The sequence below is a fragment of the Primulina eburnea genome, chromosome 16 (genome assembly GCF_022965805.1).
Source record: "Primulina eburnea isolate SZY01 chromosome 16, ASM2296580v1, whole genome shotgun sequence".
Taxonomy (NCBI): Eukaryota; Viridiplantae; Streptophyta; class Magnoliopsida; order Lamiales; family Gesneriaceae; genus Primulina; species Primulina eburnea.
In genome coordinates this window covers 4460599-4486103 of record NC_133116.1, presented here as the reverse complement: position 1 = coordinate 4486103, position 25505 = coordinate 4460599, and the positions used below count along the sequence as shown (strand labels likewise).

The 25505-nt window shown below is 34.4% G+C and overlaps 4 protein-coding genes, 1 non-coding gene and 1 pseudogene across 9 annotated transcripts; 1 reads left to right on the top strand and 5 right to left on the bottom strand.

Annotated features, from left to right (window-relative positions):
• Positions 1-1422: 1422 nt before the first annotated feature.
• LOC140816673 (GTP-binding protein At2g22870-like) lies at positions 1423-5046 on the bottom strand. 2 transcript variants are annotated; one of them, XM_073176065.1, is made up of 5 exons: positions 4496-5046; positions 3763-3832; positions 2552-2714; positions 1865-2095; positions 1423-1558 (listed from the first exon to the last, which is right to left on the bottom strand). In XM_073176065.1, the coding sequence occupies exons 1-4, from the start codon at positions 4962-4964 to the stop codon at positions 1877-1879; spliced, it is 921 nt and encodes a 306-aa protein (XP_073032166.1). In that variant the 5' UTR covers positions 4965-5046; the 3' UTR covers positions 1423-1558; positions 1865-1876. The 2 variants fall into 2 exon arrangements, with proteins under 2 accessions (XP_073032166.1, XP_073032165.1); XM_073176064.1 differs by lacking the exon at positions 1423-1558 and having other exon boundaries at positions 1653-2095.
• A 585-nt stretch (positions 5047-5631) lies between these two features.
• On the bottom strand, positions 5632-8935 carry LOC140817089 (uncharacterized). Its single transcript, XM_073176672.1, has 3 exons — positions 8662-8935; positions 7098-7189; positions 5632-6281 (listed from the first exon to the last, which is right to left on the bottom strand). The coding sequence occupies exons 1-3, from the start codon at positions 8800-8802 to the stop codon at positions 5873-5875; spliced, it is 642 nt and encodes a 213-aa protein (XP_073032773.1). The 5' UTR covers positions 8803-8935; the 3' UTR covers positions 5632-5872.
• A 2482-nt stretch (positions 8936-11417) lies between these two features.
• On the bottom strand, positions 11418-13797 carry LOC140816911 (group 2 truncated hemoglobin 3-2-like; annotated as a pseudogene).
• A 531-nt stretch (positions 13798-14328) lies between these two features.
• On the top strand, positions 14329-19152 carry LOC140815903 (serine/threonine-protein kinase AFC3-like). Of its 3 annotated transcripts, XM_073174930.1 has the most exons (12): positions 14331-14703; positions 14804-14945; positions 15649-15675; positions 15758-15911; positions 15992-16040; positions 16325-16439; positions 16607-16698; positions 16780-16924; positions 17787-17851; positions 18029-18126; positions 18378-18477; positions 18728-19152. In XM_073174930.1, exons 1-12 carry the CDS (start codon positions 14620-14622, stop codon positions 18869-18871), a joined length of 1215 nt encoding a protein of 404 aa, XP_073031031.1. In that variant the 5' UTR covers positions 14331-14619; the 3' UTR covers positions 18872-19152. The 3 variants fall into 3 exon arrangements, with proteins under 3 accessions (XP_073031032.1, XP_073031031.1, XP_073031030.1); XM_073174929.1 differs by having other exon boundaries at positions 15649-15911; XM_073174931.1 differs by lacking the exon at positions 18378-18477 and having other exon boundaries at positions 14329-14703; positions 15649-15911.
• A 1177-nt stretch (positions 19153-20329) lies between these two features.
• On the bottom strand, positions 20330-20413 carry TRNAL-CAA (transfer RNA leucine (anticodon CAA)). The gene has a single exon. It is a non-coding gene; the product is annotated as a tRNA-Leu (tRNA).
• Positions 20414-20727: 314 nt separating this feature from the next.
• On the bottom strand, positions 20728-25396 carry LOC140815902 (DDT domain-containing protein DDR4). 2 transcript variants are annotated; one of them, XM_073174927.1, is made up of 12 exons: positions 25310-25396; positions 25075-25242; positions 24793-24903; positions 24166-24252; positions 23223-23260; positions 23034-23115; positions 22458-22564; positions 22236-22386; positions 22069-22161; positions 21861-21966; positions 21744-21786; positions 20728-21438 (listed from the first exon to the last, which is right to left on the bottom strand). In XM_073174927.1, the coding sequence occupies exons 2-12, from the start codon at positions 25204-25206 to the stop codon at positions 20991-20993; spliced, it is 1398 nt and encodes a 465-aa protein (XP_073031028.1). In that variant the 5' UTR covers positions 25207-25242; positions 25310-25396; the 3' UTR covers positions 20728-20990. The 2 variants fall into 2 exon arrangements, with proteins under 2 accessions (XP_073031028.1, XP_073031029.1); XM_073174928.1 differs by having other exon boundaries at positions 22242-22386.
• Between the last annotated feature and the right edge of the window lie 109 nt (positions 25397-25505).

The window sequence follows — 25505 nt, the reverse complement described above, 5'->3', positions numbered from 1 at the left end:
CAGACATAAAACTTGAGTGATTTGAAAGTTTAGCTCGAGTGTGTCCCAAATGCTATCAGACACAGATGGTCTCAGTTTCAAAGCATGATTTTGATTTATTTTATTAAAAAATATATATATATATATATATATATTTCATGAGCAATTATTGGATGAACTAATAACTTTTAATTTGATATTTATTTTTTATTTTTTTTTTCTAAATGTCCAATTAGTTACATTTATTTTCTAGGCCACTGCACTTTCTTTGATCAAAATTGAAATTCATTGCATGAGCAAATTCAGATATCCAGAAGATGTCAAGATCATGAATGGCAGATGATCTATCCTATCCTATACCTAGCTAGTAGCCACTCACATTTCAAATGGTAAAAGAAATATACATATAATTTGGTCACAAGTTACTTATATTTAGTCTTGAACTCGAGATTTCGTTTGAAATATCATATGTTTCCGTTAAATTAGATCATTGAGCTTTGTTTTTTTTTTTATTTATAGAAAAGTAGGATAATAGGGCAAGTTCGAGTTTTATTCAAACTTAAATATTATATTGGGTCAATAGTAAAATATATATGTAATTTATTACATATAATCTCATTTATTGAAAAATTATTTGTAGTCGGAATTCCCAAAATTTGTCGAAACCACCAAAAGCTATCAAGCAATGTGGTTAGGAGTTAGGACAATGAAATATCATTAAAAAATTGTTTTTTTTCTCATATCTGATCATATAATAATAATAATAATAATAATAATAATAATTTCGAATTTGAATTAATAATTTTTATTGTAGAATTTTTTTTCAGAACAAGTGACCGTGTCATAGATTTTTGTGAAATTTTGTACTCTTTATATTGTATTTATTCCATTAATTTCGATTTTTTCACATGAAGCCCAACTCTTACTTTAGTTAATTGTTTTATTTATTGGTACGAATGTACGCACTCTCTTAAAAATTCAAAATGGCGCGTAAAAGTTCAAACCATCATTTTCGAGCATAGAATTTTATGTTATAGCAAAGATTCTTTGTTGTGAGTAATAAGTTAATTATAGCATTGTTATTCAAAAACGTCGATTAGACGATGGATAACTATCCACCATCCCGATTTCACAAAAATGATGCTTCTGGTTCTTACATTTTCGTTGTCGTCTTACAAAAAATATTTGATATATTTACCCATCAATTTGCATAAAATGAAGATGAATATGTTATGGATTTTGAGTTTGATATCTGATACAGAAAATTTGTTGAAGAAATATAGATGTGAACAAAAAGAATTAGATATTTAGACTAAAAAATCATCTAGCTCGCCTAATGTGTAGACATGATAACTTAAAATATCCTATCAATGATTTGAATATATCATAGGTGTTGTAATAAAATCAATAAACACACACACAAACATAGAGACCAAGGGCAACTACTTAAAATGATTTTACTAATAAAGAATGAGAAAAAAACAATATATATTGTCACATGAAAACCAATGGAACAGGGTAAAGGAATACTTCCCATGAATCCTACTCACTACAAACCATATGGCTAGCGACTCCGGTCCTGCAAGTAAAAAACACTACAACACTTGAGAAACAAGATCCGGATTCATGGGGAATGAGTCAATGAGCCGACATTAGAGCCAAGAACTTCGCGTGGAGAGGCGAAATGAGAACTTCAGAGATTTAGGGAACGCGGCATTATTTTGTTTAATATTTCAATACAAAATCCAGAAAAAAAATAATGAACAAGGGGTTGGGGGGACTCCCCGATATTCCCTCTTGCTCTACATTTTTTTTTTAAAAAAGGGCAAATTGTATGTGTAGTTTATAACATTGTATCAGTCTCTCATGAGGATCGAGGTAATACCTAGTAGGAAGCCTAATGCTTGAGCCAGTAGTTTCTTAACTGAGACATGTGCAAAAGTATCTCCTCTCTTCCTTGGTTTGTGACACTACTGGTCATGATCCAAGGTGGTGCTGTCTGGAAAAAGTTGCGTATCAGCTCCTGAAACTCTTGGATATTTTCTTCAGGTCGTCTCCCTCCATTCCTTTTCTTTTTTCGTTTGTCACATTTCGTGAATATTAAAGTCATCGGAATCTGGAAAAAGAAGTGAACAAAATTTAGACATCACGACTTAGCCTGCTAAAACCTCTTTATCAATTTTTCTAGTGGTTTTACTTGTTAATAAATAAGATCATTAAACCATGTGAAGATTACCTATGCATAAACGTTAAAAATTATAAATGGATTTGATAACTTTTCCAGCAGAGATAATCATTCAAGCATTTTAATTTGTTGGCTACATTTGATTTTTACACTTTTTTTGCAACACTGGTTGAATATTCGTCTACATGAATTAAAAAAGGCAGTTATCAAACTCTTGGAAAGTACCAAATCAGTATAACGTTAGTTAGTTGTAACACCAAGTATGGCATAAAGCATTCCATAAAGCCACAAAAAAGGTAACATAAAACGGCGAGAAGCTTCCTCGCGTACAAGAAAATGAATATTGCTTTGTATTCCCTTTTAGAAGTAAAAGTTGAAATTAAAAACCTGATTTTGTCCCAACCAACTAGCATAATCAAGATCAATCTTTTTTGCGGGAATGCTGGCATCAATAAGAAGGAAAACAGAGACAAGTGTAGGCCGGTTGAGGAAGTAATCCTTGGTGAATTTGGCCCAGTCTGTTCGAATCTCATGTGGAGCGGCTGCATACCTATTTAACGACAATAATTAGTCACCGCCACAAGTACCAACAAATTGTCCAATTTACTTAGTTGCTAAGCAGAACAGAATGTCGAAAAATTCACAGTATCACTTAACATATCGGTTTTACATTTTTTCCATTTTTGTAAATCCCTTTCATGGAAGGTTGAGATTAGACACAAATATGAGAGGTAAACTGAGAAGAAAAAGCGTTTTCTGTAGGAAATCTACCTGTTTTCATGGTTCAGACAACCCGCTCAACACCAAACACTCAGATAGTGCATGAACATGTTAGCTTAACATATCCTAATCTTCTGCCATACACTAGTGCTAAACCTAATATTTTCTTGTAGCAAGTTCTATATCGTAGTAATTAAAACCATAAGGTGCATAGGTATTTATAACATATCCTAGGCGGAAGGCACAGTGCAATTAATGATATGCTAGGATCTAAATATTCTAAGAGAATTTCATTGTGTATAACTATTCATGTACTTCGCAAGCCATTATGTAACAATAAAACAAATAGTTACTGGTTTATAAAAGAATTCATCATTATTCCCTTGCATTTGGTTTTGGATGTATCGTCCCCATGTTTAGAGCACACTTAAAGGTTTCTTGGACTTCAGAAATGCACTAAGGACGAAACTTTATTGTTATGTGTGCAGTATCGAAGTACTGGGCCTTTGCTTCTGTCAGGAGTAAGGGCTGTTTTACTAAACCTTGATCATGGATGCATGGCTTGTAAACTTTTGATAACTATGGTATGTATTCAACCAGTTTATGAGGACACGTAGTGAACATCCAAAAATAGAGAAATAGCACACGGATGCAGCATATAATTTAAAATGCAGCACGTCGTAGAAAACTAGGCCACTATGATGTTAAAAGTACAATCATGGTGTTCATTTAAGTTAAGAAATGAGCAGGTGCATTCAAACTACTGTCACACAATTGTTTATTTGTATATCTAACCGACTCTTACTTTTAACGCCAATCACAAAAGTGAAAACCAATAAAATGAGTGAAAATCAAGAAATCCAAAGTCAAGTGGATACCCATAGCCTGGTAAATCGACGAGGTACCAGCTATCATTAATGCGAAAATGGTTGATGCATTGTGTCTTTCCTGAAAATGGAAACACGATAATATAGTTACTTTCACAACAAAAATTGTACTTCGAATAGTTCCAGATAAATATTTCTATCATCTTGTACAGGAAATTCAATACTTCACTCCTTTTTGCATCACAAATTAGGCAAACCCAATGTCCTTTCTGACAATAAACTATACAAAATCAAGTCCTCTAATCCTGTTTAGCTTCCAAAAAATGAACAAAAGAACACTCCTAAGAGGCTATCAGTGTTGGATGTAACAATCTATGTCTATCACGCCAAAAAATGAAAAGTTTCATGGTACGACCTACGCATAAGCTTCCCATAGCTATAGTACTATCAGTTATAAGTTCATTTGATCTCACATTCAATCACTCTTGAGTCTTGAGCACCATCTATAAGCATACAATAACAAATCCCTCTATTCTGTGATTCACCGAACCTGGTTCAAAGATGTTTAATGAAAGGCTAAATTATTCATTCCTATGGCAGCAAGCTTCCCTTGAGTTGAAAAAATAAGAAATGAACTTTATGAAAGGCTAAATTACTCATTCCTACGGATTAAAACAAAAAACGAAACATATAATATCTGCCCAAAAAAAAGCCACATCAAAATGATGCCTGACTAACTAGTTCTGTCAAGAACACGCACTACACTGCTAAAAATTGCACACACCAGGCTTCTTGGAAGTGAGCGCGAGCCGCTTCCGCCTAACGAGCGAGTTAAGAAGCGAAGATTTCCCCACATTAGACCTGCCCACGAGCGCGAATTCCGGTATCCCATCTGAAGGACAGTCCTCAGTTGTTACACTGCTCTTCACAAACTCCGAATTTACAACTTCAGTACCATCGCCTGCAGCATACTTACTCAGCACGATATTCGAGCCCTTCAAGATTCTCGCGCCTAAGCTCGAGATTTCTAGAGACGAAACGTCTGTATCCGGCGGCACAAAGAGAGTTTCGAGAGGAAGCGGTGCAGTTTCTTGGGGCTTTGACGGGGTAGCGATTGTCGCGGAGAAGTGGGAGATGGAAGCAGGTATGGGTTTGGATACGATGGTTGAGGTGATTAGCAGAAGCCTTTTGGGTTTGGGACAAGTGAAATGAGAAATGAGGTGAATTCTTGGAAGTCGATGGCTCAGAAACATCTCTCAGTCTCAGCTATGGCGTTTTCACGTTCAGTGTGTGCGTCACTGTCCGATATTCAGGTTTGGGATGGGATATTTTCCATCCCACGGGTCTCTCTTTTATTTTTTTTTTTAAAAAGCAATATTTCATAATTGATAATTTTATTGTGAATATTGATAAAGTTGACTCGTTTCACAAATTAAAATCTGTGAGACCGTTTCACAAATAAAAATTCATAAAACCGTTAAAGAAAAGACCTACCCTTCATAATTTTGGTCATTTTCTATTATATTATCATACTATAACAATATGTCAAATTGACAAACAAAAACATTTTTTAATATTTACCGAAACATTTAAATTGTTTGGACTTTTTATTAAAAATACTTAAAATTAAACTTATTTAAAATTTTTTAAATTGCAACTTCTATCCTTTGTCACGAAATAATTGAAGATTCAATCAAAAAGTATTTGTTATTTAAAAATTATTATTCTTTTTGTTTACAAGAATTTCAGTGAAGAAGAAAAGCATAGTGAAAAGAAACAATCGAGAGGAAACTAAAAAAGAATCTAATTTCAAATGATAATCTAATTATCAATGAGTAAATGATTTTTTTTCCCCGAAACAAAGAGTAAATGACTCTTGATCGTTGGATTAATATTTCGCGTGCAACAGCACAAGAGTGATGACTCGCAAACATAAGGGAAACGCGCTTCTCGTGAAAATAGCAAAGCCTATAAAATGCAAAAAATGAACACATGCCATCCTCTCCTCTGTAGCAGTATATTGAAGCCAACTCTACAATCACAAAACGTTCATTTCCGGAGCACAACTCAAGGTTTCACACGTATTCTTGTCGTTGATGACAGTTCGAAAAATGATCCCAGAAGACGAAACCAATTGAAACAATGAACAAGTAATTACCGATCACCCGCCTTTTTGTTTTTCTTCTTCCAAAGGAAGCAATGATTTGAACCACTGCTTCCAAGGGGCATCTTCTTGTTGCTCAATCCACGAAAGAAAGCAGCTATCCAATAAACAGAAAAAATTGACATAAAGGAGTTGATAACGAACAGGAACGAATCGAAAATTGGCAACTTGAACAATTGGCCAGATGCCTCCCTCTAAAATCAAGGCCGGGAGAAAGTCTCTCTTAACATCTTGTTTGACCTGAGTGGCACTTTTACCCGTGGAAAAACCCATGTAAGTGAAAAAAACAAGTAAATCCAAGGGCCCAAAGATTATGCCATCGACTGCTACTTTTGTGCCGACAAAACGGAAGGAATTTGGACGTAGTTGTAGCCTTAATCTAATGAAACGGTCCAGCCCTTCGTACCTGTGTGGAAGAAATATTGAGAACTGTACTGCATGTACGTGTGTAATGATAAAAATCAAACATTACTAGAAGTCTCAAGCACCATTGTTTCTTATCCATGACACAATGTTTAAAGGGCTCAAGCTTTTATTAATCTTACTCTTAAATAACAGAAATGCGATGAGAAGTGAACACAACACAAAACAACAGAGAATTTAAATCATTCGACAGTGAATGCACACATCCGCCACACAATTCATCAGTGAAGATATAAATCCATGACACAATGCCTAAGGGGCTAAAACTTTATTCATCTTACTCTTTATATAGGTAAAACTATCTTGTGACTAGTTTAAAACATTTCCTATAACAAAATCTTAACCTTAGTTATATCAAATCTGATTTCAAAATATTTTTTTGGATTTCAACAGCATTCAGTGTTCATGAAGTTTCTCACAGTCTGAACTCTTGACGTTTTCAACAATATTAGTAAATAATTACTATTATCATCATGAGAATTTCCTGACATTCATAGCACCATGTTAGAGAAGACAGTACGATACTATCAAATAATGCACCATTGCTTCATCACCGCGACCTTGTCTTAGATATTACTGAGCAAGAATTTTTCAAAATCTTCTCCTTTGTCAATTTCAATCTGGCCATCAAGCGTATGAGCAAAGCTACGGGAGACAACCCGGTTACCTACTTGTCCATTTTCAAATTTAAACACTGGTGTAACTTAAAAGCGGCAGCGTTCATATTTAATTTAATAGGACCTTTGAGCATAGAAAACGAGGGTTTCTTCTTAAAGTCCTAGCTCAACAGAAAACTAACCAGAAATGCCCAACTGGGCCAACAAATCCAAGCCCAAACAAACTCGTAGTAGCAACCCTTCTCCAATTGATCTTTAATTCTTTGTCTTCATCCTGCAGAGGAAACAATGGGTATCGCTATTAGGTGATGTGAAATCAAGCTGTGAAGCTTCTCAGAGTAACAGGTACACAAATTGCCAAAGCTGTGTATGACTACCAGACGTATGAGCAGGAAGAAGAAGAAGAAGAAGAAGAAAACGTTCATTTCATGTTCATTTTGGCAGGTTTCATGCACGCGAGGGCTTGGTGGCAGTTTCATTTTCAACAAGTATTAGAAACACCAGGGAAAAGGAATAAAGAATGCTAGTGCAACATTTTGTAATATCTAATGCTTAAAGGATAAAACACAATCTAATTCCAAAATAGCCAAAGAAAACTTACCATTGTGAGACTGGTCATATCTTTCTCCATCTTTTAAGAAAAAACATAAATATGAGAACAATTCTAAAGTCTAATCATTCAATATTCATGGATAACAGCTTTGCACACAACTGCATAACCATCATGCATTTGTTCCATTCAAAGTTATATACAAGTATATATATAAACAGCACAGCCTTAAAGAAAGCTAACCAACAGATTGCATAAACATTCTTCATGATCGGAAGAAAATGTGTAATAGGTTCAAAATGAACACGAGGACATTTATTCTTTTCAGCAAGACGGAAACTCGATTAAATCAATTAGAAGTATAAGACTAACGCTCATGTGGAAAATTCATGTCACTTTGGGAAAATAGACCAAAAACCATTTGCCAATCAATAAGAGATTGGGAGAGCAAAGAAAGTCCTCCTCCTCAACTAAAGAAGGATCAAACCATTAATATCTTACCCTCCTTCCAGTATTAACATCTCACTTCTCTGCCAGAAAAAGTTTGCATTAAGGATTCTCGAGAGATATGAGCGTATGAGACCGAACAGTTAATAGATATGCATATCCACATATTATAACATTGGACTTCACATATTTTGTGAAGAAAACGTGCAACACGTTCACAAAAGTTATAGAAACATAAACATAGCACATTAGCAGATGTAACAAATGAATGAGTCTTTGATTCACTCATCTTCTAGAGATATTTAATGCCCTTTGAACAATAAAACCACAGCGGGACAGACAGAGAAATAAGAGGTTTTCAATTACCAGCATTTTTCAACAAAAGAAACAGGATACAGCGAGGAAACATTGGTTTCATGGCAATCCATTCATAAAATGTAAGTTCCATCACGAAAATTCTAGGATTATCAACCGCCATGCCATCCGCACCCAAACATCCATGAAAAATCCACACCCCATCTACTCGAAGCACACACAACACAGACGCATATTTAGCACACAAATATATATGGTCACGTAACAACTTTAGAAAAAGAAAACACAAATACAAACAGATAAACAAAATTAGGCGCAACCCATTTGCGCCTAACTCAAAAAATTCAAAAAAAAAAAAAAAACTATATATAAAAACCAGAGCCATTAAATATGATCAAAAATCGATGTAGAAAAGACCCAAAAAAAATACTCACATAGCTTCTTCTGGAGGTGGATTGAGTGACGGTTTGAGCAGCAATATCACCAACTCCCCAAATCAAGCCGGAGCTAATCACCTGGGTCTTAACTGGGTGCGTCGCCAAGCAATTCTGGTACCATTTCCACAGCCTCAACATAATATCACAATCATAAAAGAGAAAAAGAAAATGAATTCAAACGAAGAGAATGGAATGCGGGAAGAAGCAAAGAAGGATGTCGTATGTTTAGGTTGAATTGCGTGTACTATTATTTGATGATGTTTGACAATTGGCTTAATTTTTAAAACCTAGAAAACTCACTCTTATGTATATAAATTAATATTTTAACATAAAAATAATATTTTCTACAAATTGAATCGGATATAATATCAATATCATGACATTGATTTATAAGATAGTCTCATGAATTTTTTTATCATTATCTACGTTTCTTCTTGTTCAACTTTTTTTCTTCGATATCAATTATTATTATAGTAATATTTTTTATATCATATCTATCATTATCTCATTTTATATTATATATTTCGAAATAAAATATCATGATCAACTTAATTACCGTTCAATTTTATTAGACATATATCTAATATGGTCGAGCTCGTAAAAAAATATTAACTTTTATGTTAGAAGTATTACATTTTATTATATGCATGGATCGACTTGTCTCACAGAAATAGACTCGTAAAATCGTATCACAATAAACCTACTTGTTTATTTAAATAACTAGAACCATCGACATATTTATGTTTTAGCACTTTGTATTCGAATTTATGTTAAAAACAAAACTCATTGTTTATAGTTATAATTTAAAAAAAAATATATCCAAAAATGATTTGTTTCTTGTCAAGCAATTAATCTATATTTTGACCAATTTCAAGTTTTATGAACAAATAATTGAGGTAATATGTATTATAAAGTGTATGTCATGTATTGAGATTGGAAAGTTTTATTAATAAAATCTATTATGAAATCTTTGACAAACTAAAGCTAACAAATTGTCATCAGTGTTTTATAGAGATGAACAAATTGGAGAATAATTTAACTAAATATTTTAAAAAAACTCATAAGTGTTTAGGTTTATAAATGTTTATATAAAAATATATCAAATAATAAGAAAAATTGATTTAGATGTTGGGAATTACCTCGAAATGATGTCGATTACGATGATAATAATACCAAATAATACGGAATAAAACAACCAATAAGAACACAAAGATTTACGTGGTTCACTCAAAATAGGCTACGGCCACGGAGTACTGCAACTTTTATAACCGGAAGAAATATTACAACAAGTGTATACACCGATACACTCAATATCTCGCACGATCCCAACCCCGAGTATACCGAGAAAATATTTTCTCTAATTCACAAAAGAAAATTCCCGCACTCAAGAAAAAAAATACACTCTTTTTTTTCAATGCACTCTCTTTTTATCAAAACTGAAAAGCTTTTGATTTTGGGATACAATAACTGAAGGAATTGAGCTCTATTTATAACTAATTCCTTCATTCCGTTTTATTAAAAAACCGATGTGGGATCTGTGATTTATATTATTTTATTTAATGTGTGGGCCCCACCACATTAATAAATCTCACCTAACAATTCTCCCACTTGAAGACTTGATTTCAATCATGTCTTCACACCATCAATGCAGCAACTCATACCTCCTTTGTTAGTCCAGGAGACCAACTGAAGTCAAACACAACTTCAGTTTTTCAATGATAACAGCCTTCGTGAGCATATCAGCTGGATTCTTGCTTCCAGGAATCTTCTCAAGCTTCAAGACTCCATTCACCCGATCTCTAAGGATCCTCATTCCAAGGATTTGTTATGCAGCACCCAAATCCTTCAAAGCAAATTCCTTTGATAACTCTTTCTCGAGTTTATCAATCTCCTCCACACAAGCTCCTGCTATCAACATTTCATCTACATATATCAGTAGTATGATATAATAACCATCAAGCTTCACATAACACAGTGATCAGCCTGATACCTCAGAAAACCATCATTATTCATTACACCATCAAACTTCTTGTACCACTGTCTTGGAGCTTGTTTGAGACCATACAAGCTCTTCTGAAGTTGGCACACCATTTTCTCTTTCACTCGTACTTCAAATCCCTGTGATTGATTCATTTCTTCATCTAGCTCACCATGAAGAAATGTCGTCTTTACATCTAATTGTTCCAGATGTAAATCTTCTTTTACCATCAATCTAAGTACAGTCCTGATAGTAGTTAACTTTACCACCAGAGAGAAAATATCAGTGTAACCAATGACTTTCTTTTCACATTTTACAACAAGTATTTCTTTGTACCGCTTGCTACCATCGTGTTTTAATCGATACTCCCACTTGCTATGTAAAATCTTTTTACCTTCAGAAAGTTCTGACAACTCCCACATACAATTTTAGTGTCGAGAAGTTTTACTGGGTCTCATTGATCGTGATGAGAAGCCTCCACTCCGGAGCTTACCTTATGCTAGGGATACAAGAAATAATCAAATTTTCTAAAAAAAAATAAAAAAAATAAAAAAAGAAAGAGAAAGTAGTTTTTTTTAATGAAAGAACTATAATATTAAAAAAAATTGAATGTATCTTCGTTTTTTCTTGTTAGTTAGGAATCACATATTTGTAATAAAAAATTAAATTTTTGTTAACATTTTTTTAAAAAAGAGTTGAAAAAATTATGAAAGAAAAAATAATAAGAGAGACGTCATGATATATATTTGTAACAAAAAATAAAATTGCAACTTTAAATTAGATTAGTAATAATATATTTTAATATAAAAAATATAATTTTGATTTTGTAATAATTAAAATATAAAATATCAATTTTTTTTAAAAATAAATTCTTTTTAATAGTGTATAACACACTCTGCTGTGGGTAGCAGAGGATCTTGATCCCCATCACTACGCTCTTTGCTGACTTATAAAGGGTTTGCCGAGACATCTATGTCTGCTTTGGTCGCTGCATTGGCCAAATCTTTAATTTTTTTTAATTAGTTTGTTAATAATGTGTGTGTTTAATATTTAAAATATATTGTAGACACGTAATTAGATATGTCAACACGAGTTAGCGGAGTTGACTGGACAAAATTTTTTAGGCTGAACAAATATTTTTTGGTCTGTTGGGAAATTAGGAACCCAACCCCCTTATGTAACGGGGCTAACCTAGTCAATTTCGAGTGTAAACAAATTAGATAAATAGGGATGCTTGTAAACAACTAAACTTCTTCTGCTCATTTAATTTCTTTACGATCAATGAATGCACATTGATGCAAGCTCCGTATCTTCATACAATATGCAATACACCCCATCAATAAAATTAAAAGGCAATCACGATAGATGAAAAGCATAGGCAGTCTCGATGAAGAAACAAACTTCACTTTAACGCATAATTTTCCTAAAATATAAATAAAAAAAAACCTTTGAACTTGAGTTCGTGGGTTATCTTCTCTACCCGTGAAGATGCTACTTACCCTTCATCTAAATATGTACATTTGGTCGAGCTGAATATAAACATAATTTAGAGATAATAAGAAGGTAGATTTTTATTGCTAAAATTATTGAAATCTTTATGAAAATAAAAATTATGGTGGATAGACTTGTACCTGAAGAAATCCATCATTTTTATTCTGGAGCTCTGATCAATTTCTGTGGTGCTATCTAATGCTTGTTTCATGTGATCCAGCCACCTCTCAGCAGCTTGGTGGGTGACAGGAAATGGTCGGTGACGTCTGACGTGCGATCAATGCGGGATGTCCTTCCAAAAGACAGGTAGCAAAAGTTTCAAGCCAAGTAAATTTCAAAATTTGCAATCTATCTAGAAAAAAAATGCACACAAAATGTGCATCTGTCAGAGGTACCAGAATGAGCATAAGTTTTTTGGTTGATAAAACTAAAATTGCAATGACATTCATTGAATGGATTGAGATATGAAACAGGGAGTTATTCTAATAATTTGAAACACAAAGGCTGCTTGGCAAAAGTTAGATGTCGAAGTGCAGCAATTTGTGCTTTATCTATCCATTGTTCAACAACATAATGATGGTCCAATACCCCATCTTGTTCTTTTTAGACAGGAAACCAATTTTCTTTTCTCTTAATCATCAACAATAGGTTCAGCGCATGCAAAAATAGAACTTTGGAGTCCTGCCTGGAGTTCGGCGGCATCGATTCTGTCGATAATATAAGATGCTAAAGATATAACAATCGTGGTCTAATTGATTACCTCTTCTTTGGGAGTACAGAGGAGGCCCTCCCATTCTCTGCACAAAGAATTCATATTGATTCTGTATAGCATCTTCTTTTTTGGAGTTTGCAAAAATTGACTTAAACCAGTCTTCCTCGTCATCATAAACTCTACAGCATATAACGTAATAAAATGCTTAAATTTGTCAATCACCAATTATCATGACTACATATAGTTCAAGTTCACTTTTCTTTCCTTAAGGCACGAAAATTTGTGTAATCAAATAATGTCTTCCCAAGATTCTTGTATATTAAGAAAAAATATGCATAATCAAATCCTTGTAACTCAAGGGGATCGGAGCAGACCATGATCTTAAAAACTAAAACAAAGGACTAAATCTCAAAATTAGTTGAATCCCACTCTTCTAAACAAGAGTCCATAAACTTGACAGAAGTCCATCTCTGAACCTTTACTTGGATCTTGTAAGCCAAAGACTCAAAACTCAATCAGGAAATTCCACCGGCCAATATACTCAAACAGCAGCAGCAAATGAATGCCAAATTAATGTTGAAAGGGGAGAGTGAAACTTGTTATAGAAATTTGTGGATAGATTGATGAAAGTCTGGAGGCCAAGCTTCTCGTAAAGATTTATCTCATCAATGGCGAAGGCTTCGTTTGTCTGAATCCCACTCCATTCCGATGCCTTCTCCTGCAAAGACTGCATTTTTTTCCCTTTACTGCCACCACTGGGATTGGTATATTATAGCTGCGTGTGGAGGTCGGGTGGAGTGCACGTCCACTTGATTTTTTTTTCCCAAAAAATTTGTTTATGAAAATTCTACCAGACATGAAACAAGTCGATGACGTTTCTTATTACAACATTTGTCAGATTAGGCTACCCACCGTTCTGGCAGGTGAGGATACTGTCAACTCAATCTATCAGTTTTATACGACGAACAAGCCGATCTAATGGTCCAAGTTCTTTTTCGAGCTAAAAATTTGTGTGAGAATGTCTCACGGATCATATTTTATGAGACAAATATCTTATTTAGATTATCCATAAAAAAATATTATTTTTTTGCTAAAAGTATTACTATCCGTTTCACAAATAAAGAATCGTGAGACCGTCTTAAAAAAGACATACTCGTGTCTTGAATCAACCATCAACTCCAATCTCATTTTAATAAAAAAAAAGTGCAACATAATTTTGAATATTGAAATATGCTTGAAAATATTATATTTTCAGATATGTAGATTTATCTGTTTTTTATATAAATTAATAAATGATTGGAAAAATAAATTTATATACCAACTTCATATTTTATTTATTTTATTGAAAATGATGTCATGTTTTTAAAGATTTTTAATTAATAGAAATATATTAGTAAAACTAATAAAAACGAAAATTTAAATAAACTTGAACTCTGAGGAAGAAAACTATATAATCCAAGGGGGGATAGAATTTAGTGACATTTAAAATTTAATAATTAACAGTGAAATTAAAAAAAATTCCAAAAATCAGTAGGATCTCCAAGAACGGAGTGTCTTTCTCGTTGCGTTGCTCCTCCGTTTCTCCCCCAAATTTTTTGCCCTAGATCAGTTGATTATCCTGTCAGTTAGCAAAGATGAAATTTTCTGTATCTTGTTTATAATTTTCATCCTCTTGTTTTTTTTTTTTGGGTTTTTTGAATTGCATATAAATCCAATTTCTGGAAATTACTATAGATACGCTCGTATTACCGTACTGAATCAGAGGAGCGGACTTATGGCGGAGGAAAGAGAATCGCGATTTAAGAAACGGCGACGTTTAGCTGGAGGGATTGCCCCGTCGAGATTGCATGAGCAGGAGGTGGTTGCCCAGTTTATTTTTTTGGTCGAAAGTGATTTAGGGTTTAGGTTGCTTCTATAATTGTGACAATAATTGAGAGTTTTTGGGTTGTGTTTCGCAGAATGGCGGATGGGATGGTCAGGATTATGCTGCAAAGCTCCGTGTTACTCCTTTTCTGCACCGCCATTTTACGCCACGAAAGAGAGAAGATGATCGTGATGGGCATTACGTGTTCATCCTTGGCGAAAATCTCACTTCTAGATGTAAGCCTGCTTGAATTTCAGTTGGAAATTTCTAGTTTGGCATGAAATTCTTGTTTATATTGCGTTGTCTCCTACGATTTCATTGACAGGCTGAGCTTTTTTGTTGTTGGGGGTGGGGGTTCGGGTCGGGGTCATTATTCCCGATATAGATGCTTTCACCAAGTTGGACTGCGTTTCGCACATTCTTTTGATGGATTCTTGACACTGTACTTGAGTTGCATTTAATTTACAAAGTCCAGAACAAGTTAAAGTAGGACTCAGTTCCTGCTAAATATATTCTATTTATCTTCCAGTTTTTTTTAGAATGGGAAAATTTATCTATCCAGGTGCTAGGTTTTTTTTACATCTGTCATCTATTTTTTCAATCATTATTGACGTCCCTTATAACATCTCATTATAACATGTAATTTAATGATGCTCATCACATGACAGTTCTTTGCATTATAATAATCGTCATAGCAAAAGTGCATGGATTTAGAGATGAACAGATGCTATTTAAAACAAAAGGTCATTCTTTATTGAAATAATTTGCATTTGTTGAATAGAGGTTTCCATGGTATTCATCTGTTTCCCATTCTAAGAAGTTATTTGTTTTTTTTTTCCTGTTGGTATCTATCCGTCTTTATATAGTGATGATAATAATTTAGCAGTCCAATCTATCAAAGCTGATCTTTGGAACCTTGTTCTGCCTTCTATTGCACAGATAAGATACTTGGAAAGATGGGTGAAGGTTAGCGGTCATGTGCAATTGTGCCTGCTGATATGTATTTTCTTTGTTCTTGTACCATATCAGCAAGTTGCTAGTGCTGTAGGCACATTTGGTCGAGTGTTGGAATGTTGGGACCGGGAAATACGGGAGTATGTGGCTATCAAAGTAGTCAAAAGCACGGCGAAATATCGTGACGCAGCAAGGGTCGAGATTGATGTGCTTCAACGACTTACGGAAAATGATAAAGGCGATTCACAGTGAGTTGCTTCTGTTAGCAAGTTTCTGCTTGTTATTTGTACCTTCTCTTTATATTTATTTCAACTGCTTTATTTTGCAGCTGCGTGAGGATGCTAGATTGGTTTGATCATCGCAATCATATATGTATAGTAAGTATCTCTGTAAAAATTCATTGTTGGCACTTGTGTTTTCTTCAGCTATTCAAACTCCATAAAAATACCATATCTGCGCATAGAAAATTTAGTATATCACTATTCCTTTCTATATCTCTTTTCCTTTGCATATTATGTGATCGTGAGCCTGTCTTGTGTATTACGTATGAGCTTTGTGGATGTCTTTGCTGCTTGTGTTGGCTTGAGTTGATTGGTAAATGTGAATATCCATGTGATAGATTGACAGAAAGCTTCCTTTGAATGCATTTCAATGGCTTCAGGTGTTTGAGAAGCTTGGACCAAGTTTATTTGATTTTCTAAAGAGAAATAAATATTCCCCCTTTCCTGTGGATCTTGTTCGGGAGTTTGGACGCCAGCTTTTGGAATCTGTATCATGTGTGTGGATTGTCCTTGGCCTTGCTTTATCGCTTTTTGCATATTCATCTGGTTTATAAAACTATTCAGATCTGTATTGGTTGTTCTGTGTTCGCACAGGCACTTAATTCTACGTCTAACATGGTCCTTTTTGGACTTCTGTGTCGTGTTATTAATATTTCAAACAGATATGCATGATTTACGGTTAATCCACACTGATCTGAAGCCAGAAAATATACTTCTCGTATCTTCTGAATTTGTGACGCTTCCTGTCTCCAAGGTATTTATATCTCTATAGTTTGAAAACCATATCTTGATGGACATGGACTTCGTCACACTTATAAAGTTTTGGAATGTACAGAAGATATCAGATGAAACAAATTTCAGGTACGTGCCAAAGTCAAGTGCGATTAAGCTGATTGACTTTGGCAGTACTGCTTATGATAATCGGATACATAGCTCCATTGTTTCGACAAGGCATTACAGGGCACCTGAGGTCATTCTAGGTAACTAGTTATTATTGTCAGAGATGTCCACCTTTTCTTCTCATGGTTTTCACTTCATATTTGTGTGTCCAACCGTTAATAATCTTTTAGATTTCAGCTCTGGGGTATGCCAAGGCCATTAATTACTTGTAATATTGGTCAGGGAAAGGAAAATTTAGAAGATGTAGGAGAATCATTTTTTTCATTGCTATATAGTTTCAACCTGACACAGACGTGGGATAAACCTTTTAATATACGGTTGATGAAACATGATGATATTAGCTGCACTTATACTTATCCCAATCTACATTTTTTATTTTATAATCCTCAATGATTTGGATGTGCCTTTATCGTACGTTCATATTTGGTGTATGTGATTCCTTGAACGTACTGAGATTAATACTTGATTGGTGAAAGATAAGAATTGCTTAATTTTTTGAGTTCTCAACCGTATTGCTTTTAATGCATGGTATGGATACGTTGGATTGTGCGAGGATTTTCTTTCACGCCACTCCTTTCTGAGTACAACCTTAAAAACAAGGAAGACACTAGCAGTTGATGAATGCTGCTACAATTTTATACAAAACTCGCATGTAACATAGGAACCAAGGGCAATAAATATTCGGTTGAGAGTTTCAATATTTGGAGGCATTTTCTATATCGTGCCCTTTCTTGTACTTGATTAAGACTACAGGCGTTAAATATCGACGAAAAATCTTTCATTTATTTATTATGTAAAAATGAATTGAAGGTGCTGTAGAATACATGCTTCTTTTGCCTTTTAGGGGTTGTAAGCATCCTTTTTTATCTTGTGTTGTGGCAATAGTTTTTTAGACATCTGTATGAGAATACCAACTTATTCTGGTTCTGGTTTTCACTTCAGGTTTAGGATGGACATATCCTTGTGATATGTGGAGTGTTGGTTGCATACTTGTAGAACTTTGCTCGGTTAGATCTTATTTTCCTTCTTCAAGTGACTCCTCTCAATCAGCATCTCATACACTCACATAGATAGAAAGATATCTGCAGATTCAGTCATGCTCACACATGCATATATATATATATAGCATATATACATATATAAACATTGGGAATACTGAAAGGGTTGAAGAACAATTTTTTCAGGGCGAAACACTTTTTCAAACTCATGACAACTTGGAGCATTTGGCTATGATGGAGAGGGTTTTGGGAACCCTTCCAGAGCATATGATACGAAGAGCAAGGTAAGTCCTCCTGGTGCCGCTTTGATTATGTGATCTGTAGTGTTTTTTGGTGATGGTAGTTTTGTTCCTCAAGTTTTTGGGGGCAGTTTAATGTGTAAGTACTTTGATTCCCATGTAGGTGCATCTAAATTCTACACCAGTAATTATTTCTACTCCCTGCCCACCCCTGCCCCCTCTTTATTATAGAAAGAAGAAACTCCCCTTATGAAAGAAAGGATTATAGGGTTTTTTGTTTATTCTATTATGGCCAGAAATACTGAAAATTTATTCAAGCGAACTAGGCTTAATTGGCCAGAAGGAGCAGTTTCCAGGGAAAGCATTCGAGCGGTAAAGAAGCTGGACCACCTGAAGGTTGCAAGTCTCTTTCTTGTTCTATGTTCTCTCTTATTCCGTTTTACCTGGTGAAACCTCTACTGGACTCGCTCAACTGTAAACAACACCTACCTACCACCTATGGCATGCCAAAGAATATTAAAAAAAAGCCTCTCTCAAAATAAATAAACGACATCATCTCGTTACAGAATGACACTACATTGTCAATGGCCATATTTCGTACAACTTGCTCGTTATTTATTTCTTACTCGTTTGCTTAAAAATGCAGAATCTTGTCTCAAGGCATGTTGATTCTACAAGATCCTCACTTGTCAACTTGTTACATGGCTTACTCAAGTTTGATCCATCTGAACGCCTCACAGCCCGGCAAGGTCTAGATCATCCCTTCTTTAGAGACCCCACATCCCAATAAATATCTGATGTTTAGTCGTTTGGAACTCTGTCTGCGAGATTTTGTGGACCGATAAGCGAAGAGAAAGACCTTTTCAGTAGACTGCGAAATGGCAAAAAGTTGGTTGAAATTGAGATACACGGTGATAAGAGTTTTGATCTGACATTTTCAGAACAAAGAAAATTACCGAAATTCAATGTTAACCACATGGTTTGAAAAATTCTTTTTGATCTTAAACGAGTTACTCAAATATAAGTAAAAATGTATGTTTCTCGATTAATGGACTATCAATTCACATCCTAGTTTTGTTGTAGCAAATCAATTAGTTTAATGGTATTGCATTCTCATCAAATACATGAGATTCCACGTCACGGAAATTTCTATCAAACACTCTCGGGGCTTCAAAGATTCTTCCACATTTCGTGATCGAAATCCCCACAACTGGATACCAGTAAACTCCACTCTTACAGCACAGTCCACTGCATTGTAGTAAAATAACAAGTTTTGCGACCATTTTCTCAGGACATTTGTCAAATTATGCTTTTCTCTGATGAAGAAAATCCTACCTCACTGCATTTGATTGTTTAAATTTCAGTGGTACGAGTAGGGCTGTAAACGAATCGAATTTTATGAAATTTTCAGTATTCGAGTTCGAGCTCGAATTTGAATAAACATATTCGAAGCCCGATTCGAAACTCGAACTTTTATTATTTTCGATTCGAACTCGATTCGAACTGAGACTCGAGTTCGAATTCGATTCGAACTCGAATATTATATATATTATATATTGTAATATTATATATTATATATATATACACGTAATAATATTATATATATATATATATATATATAATAATATTTTATTTATTTTTTAAATATAGTGCTAAAGTTCGCGAACAATCGAACAATATAATTTTAGCTCGAGTTCGATTCGAAAAATATTCGAACATGTTCGAGTTCGGCTCGAATTCGAACCAAATATTATTCGAATCGGCTCGAAAAGTTCGTGAACGTGTTCGGTTCGTTTATACCCCTATGTACGAGTGAAAAGGGAAAATTTTCTTGGTTCTGATGCTAAAAAAATGTAGAGTTTCGCCTCATTCAGAAATCCCTTTTCAGGGGATGCATTCTTTTTTCAATCGAATACTCTACACCCCAACAAGAACACCACCTACCAGTAAATCCACATAATCACGAGAACTAAAATGCAAGAACCCGCATCCTTATTGGACATTTGTCAAAGATGTATTTACCTAGCACCACAATTCCTTGAGCGAAGATTGTTCATCAGTCTTCGGTAGAAAATGGACTCCAAAAGCAGTTGTTCTTGATTGTAATTACAAATTATGTAATAAAAATAAGCTCACGTGACAACCCTTTTCAAACATATATCATAAATAAAATTAAAAACTTTTCACCGAAACCACACAGGAATTTAAAAAAAAAACATGCAAAAGCTGGGGAAATGGCATGGCAAAATGTCAAAAGTGGGATTTGAACCCACGACCTCGTTAGAGGACCAGAACTTGAGTCTGGCGCCTTAGACCACTCGGCCATCCTGACTGCGTCACAATTTTACAATGTATAATTATTATATTCACTTAAAGGTTTATTTACAAATTTCGCATTTCCTTTTCATCAATAAACCAATAGTAGTCCCACCATTTATTTCCACTTATTTAATGTCAATGATTTTTGAATTAAAAAAATTATGATTCATATCATCATTATTTAATTAAAGAAATATTGCCGGAGAAAATAAAATTTTAGGTATCTCTAAAATAATAAAATTGCTATCACTCATCCTGTAGAAGAACACTATAAGCACATAGCACGTCAAGTGTCATGACCAAAAAAATTAAATTACAGTGCCAATGTCAATCAAAATTCTTGGTAAAATTAGCGTCATTTTAATCAAGTTTGCTTCATAGTAGTGCTGTGTTATCATCCTAACAGCATAACATGTATAGTTACAGACATAATTCGGGTTTAAACTCCAACAGGAACAGATTTGAATCACTAAATATTGGTGTCAATTTTGAATGGCCACATCAAAACTTGATTCAATCTTCAGTTGCAGCAAAATTGAACGTGTACAAAACTTCTAATCTCCATTAGATAACGAGTGCTCAGTGTTTCTTCATGAATCTTCCTCTTCTGAATCAGGAACGACCACAGAGTCGACAGCAGTATTGATCGAGGGCCTTTGCCTTAACCTGTTCATAGCACCTAATATCATACTTTCTTGAAGTGTATGACCTGGAATTCCAGCTAGTCTCTTGCTGAAACGCAATTGTTCGGACCTGTGGGCTATTTTCATACCCTGTTTCTGAGAGCGAAGTTGTCCCTGATTTACATCACCTTTTGCATTGTTACCATCTTCCTTTGCACTGCTATGCTCATCTTGACTTGAATCATCAGTGCTGTTGCTTGATGGACAACTGCTTCTCTCGAGATCATTATCGGTGGATTCGCTGTTTCTTGAATTTGAATATGAATTGATAGCTCCATCTGAGGTGGTTGCTATCTTTTTCGCTCTCTGGTTGTTGTTCTCTTCAGGTTTTTGTTCTTCAGTTGTCTTCCGTTTGCTAACATATGTAAAGAAATAAGCATGACAACGTAAGATTATGAGAGATCAAAAAAGTAACAAGAAAATAAGTGAACGTTTAACAACCGAAAGTTGCAAAATCCGGTAACTATCCATTATTTTCCCTGAATATCAGTCACCAAAAATAATTCAAACATAAAAATTTCAATCGACAACTCCCAATTCCAAGATAGCATTCATAATGTTGAAGCATAGAGATATAATCACGGTTCTTGTTAAGAGAATCGCAACAGAATGCTATCAAATGAGAAAACAGATAAAAGTAGAACAGTTGAGTGACTTTACTTGGTGAACTCTATAGCCTCTTTAATGGCTTTATCATAATTATCTGCATAAAATAAAGATAACACCCTTAGCAGTAAAGCAGCTTTTACCAGTTGGTGATATGTGCAATTATCATACCAAATCTATAATCAACAGGCCTGTTATTGCGGCAAGTACGAGCTATTCCAGAATTTCGAAAACCATTCTGCAGTTCTCTTTGAAGCTGAAGAGCTCTCTGTTTCTTCTGTCAACGACAATAATACAAGGATAGTTTAAATGCATACGATGAATACATTTCTTCGAGCAAATAAAACGAAGTTAATTGGACAGAACTTGGATTTCCAACCTTCAAATGCCTTTTCAGAACAGGAATAACATCAGTTTTAATAGACTCGGAACAAGCAACTTTCCATTGAACTCTGCTACACGAAAATTCATCCTGCCATCCAAAAGTAGAAAAGTAAAATATAATAGCAGTAAAGAGGATCTTTGGTGATGGTAAGAGTGTTTTACCACAACATTTTGAAATTCTTCGAGGTTAGTAGCAATAGTCTCCCAAAGAGAAATTATTGCTGGAACGACACCCTTCCTTTTGACTCGCGCGGTTTCAAAGCAGCAGACCTCTTTGTACAATCTATGACCTATAATCTCATTTCCTTCATACCTGTAGTGGAAAAAAATGTAAAATCACCCTATTATCAACTTCTTCGAAAGTACAATTCCAAGAGAAGTTACCAGAATGCAATTCCATTTCCATCTCCCGCAAGCTTTTCCTTTCGAAAAGTAGAAACTTCAGTACCACTTCTTATTGTCTCATTGATATAAGACACAGCATCATGTTGCTGGGTATAAATTGTGTTCAGTAGCATTAATACCATGAGATAATATAAGATCAAAAGAACTTATAACCACTCTAATTCATTTTCGTTTTATTTCCTCAATATATATTTTTCATCTTTTTAACTCCAAGATAACCATTATTTTCATCTCAATTTTTCATGAATTTTCAGAAAAAAAAATTATTATTGCAGTATTATATTTAAGTCCAAAATACAATATTTCATACTTTTATAATTATTTAAATTTTAACTTCTTATATGATTTTACATGTGCACTAACAATTCTATTTCTTCAAAACCAAATCAAACATAAAATTTATATTCACAAATAACTCTTTCCCCAGAACTCATAGGACAAAACCAAACTACCCAACAAGCATCATTATATGAAAAAAGATCCACTCAAGAACTACTTTATGAATACAAAAGGAGCAAAAAAATGCATTCAGAGAAAAAAAAAAGTGATCCATACATCAGCTCGAACTTCACAAATAGCTTTAAGAAGAAGTAGTCGACTTGTTGGATCAAGTTCCTTATAGATAGATATGGCATTCCTGAACATGAATCAGATGAAAGAGATAGAATGATAAAAGAGTTAACGATTGCTAAGTTACAGATAATGTAGATTTGACAATAAAACTGACAAGCAAGATACAAATACCCTTTGGATCCACGTAAAGGAAAATCCCCTTCAGCAACCTACAACAAAATGCAAGAAAAAGTCTACATGTGAGACATCCACTACTTTTAACTTTAAAATCCTACTATATTTTTTTTAAACATAAAATTCGAAATTCATATTTAAAATGACTTAACATCCCAACATCCAAAAATAATTTAACATCTAAAATTTAAAGTGCATAAAATCTCTAACTCATCAATTAACAAAATACTACGTCAGCCATTTAACATGATTAACACTAACTTCAAAATAAAGCATAAAAATCTATAATTCAAATCATTAACAAAATCTTTAAAACTTTGGCTATCAAGTTAATGCAGAAAATAATGTCCATCGGGAGTGAACTGCCAGACTCGATCCCTGCCAACACAGGTCCCTGCCCGAGCCCTGAAGCTGCTGCCCCCTTTTTACCCGATCCCTTAGCCACGAGTGAAAACCTAGAAACCCTAGGACTCTACCTTCCTCAGACACGCTTGGTTCCAGCCTTCGCGTTGTCCCTAAACAACCCTTTTCCCGTCCCTTAAACACATCCTATTGGCAGCATGTCCTTAGGAATCATAACATTCTCAAACAAGCGTAAAATCATCAAAACTTTGAAAATAATCGTCAAAACGTTAAGCGATTTGTATCTCATTATTTTTCATGCAAAAATACGTAAAACAAGCATTATATGATTTGAATGGTGCGTCATAATATTCAATTCTCATGAAATCATGCAATCTAATCATTTAATCATGCAATTAGACCTTCAATCATATATTATGTATCATTTGAGCATTTAAAATCAATTAAATAAAATGAATAAGCAATTTAAATTATTTGCATGCATGCGGATTATGTGTACTGAATTTTCGGGCGTTAGAATGTGATATCTTAATGACAATGTAAAGAAAAATCTCTTGAAATCCCAAGTTTGACCTACCCAAGGCCACCACATTTCCAGTTTCTTACTGAGAACAGTAACCCACACATCAGTGCTGTTTAGTCCCTTGGACAATGGCAGAATTCCCTGAAAAGTAAAACTTTGCATCAACATCTACTTGCAGAACCAGAAAGACACGAATTCAATAATACAATGTTCCACAATGCCAATCAAACTTTATGAAACCAAATGAAGGAAAAACAAACAATTCCAGAGCGTTCTTTAAAAAATGTCTCCCTGTCTCTCAAAAAATATACTTTCTCAAAAATTGAATTCCAACAGGCTACCCTCTGTAAATTTGCTCAACAGTATTTGACAGTCAATGTCACTGTACACTTTTCAAATGTAATATTCGACAACCATCCACGTACTCACAAAGCATACAAAATCAGGCTAACCAATCACCACGTTAAAATAAAATGTTCAAACAGACAGATATTTGGGCAAGTCAACGGTGGCGAGTCATGAAAATTTCTAAAAAGCAGCCTTTCTCTACGTTATGAGACAATCGGTGCACAATTTATGGAAAATATTATATATATATATATATATATATATATATATATATATATATATATATATATATAAAGAAGATAAAAGAAGCAGCAAAGAAAATTCAAACAAAACCTTCAACAACATCACATGAAGCTGTGCAAGCGTTTCATTCTGTGTGATAAGCGCGGTTTCTATATCTTCAGCAGATACCTTCAGATCATTGCCAATAACTGGCTTAAAAACCTGAATGTTCCATATAAAAAAACGTTAAATACTCATGTGGACGCAAATATCTTAATACCCAAATCCAAAAACAATAAATATATGAAAGAAAAAGCAAAAGGAAGGGAAAAATATCAACAATCACCATAAAATCATTAAAAAAAGTAAAAAAAAAAAAAGGAGGTCTACTACTTTGAGGAAGTTGAGAACCGATGCTAACTCCCAGCGCTGACGAAGCTTTTTCCTCTCCGTATCTACGTCCAAAATCGCCGACGATTGCTCCGATACAACCATTACGTCGTCATTTCGCCCATCTCCGACCATCGGCGCCAAACTTCGGCGGTACTCGGTCGTGGTACACTAAGGAAAGCAGCTTTCAGAAATAAAACACAGAAAATCATATGAAAGTTGAAAAAACCTAGCTTACCAAGCGGATTCACTGAAGGGGTGAAATTGGGAGCTCTCCCGCCTAAACTCCTACGTCCCTTCCACTGCTATTTTCCTTCGATCTTTTCATTTTTTCGAAATTTAATAATAATAATAATATACTTGTACCAACAGGCCCAAAGCTTTTAGCCTTATTGGGCTTCAAGTGGGCTCCAGTTTAGTCCCATACTCTCCTA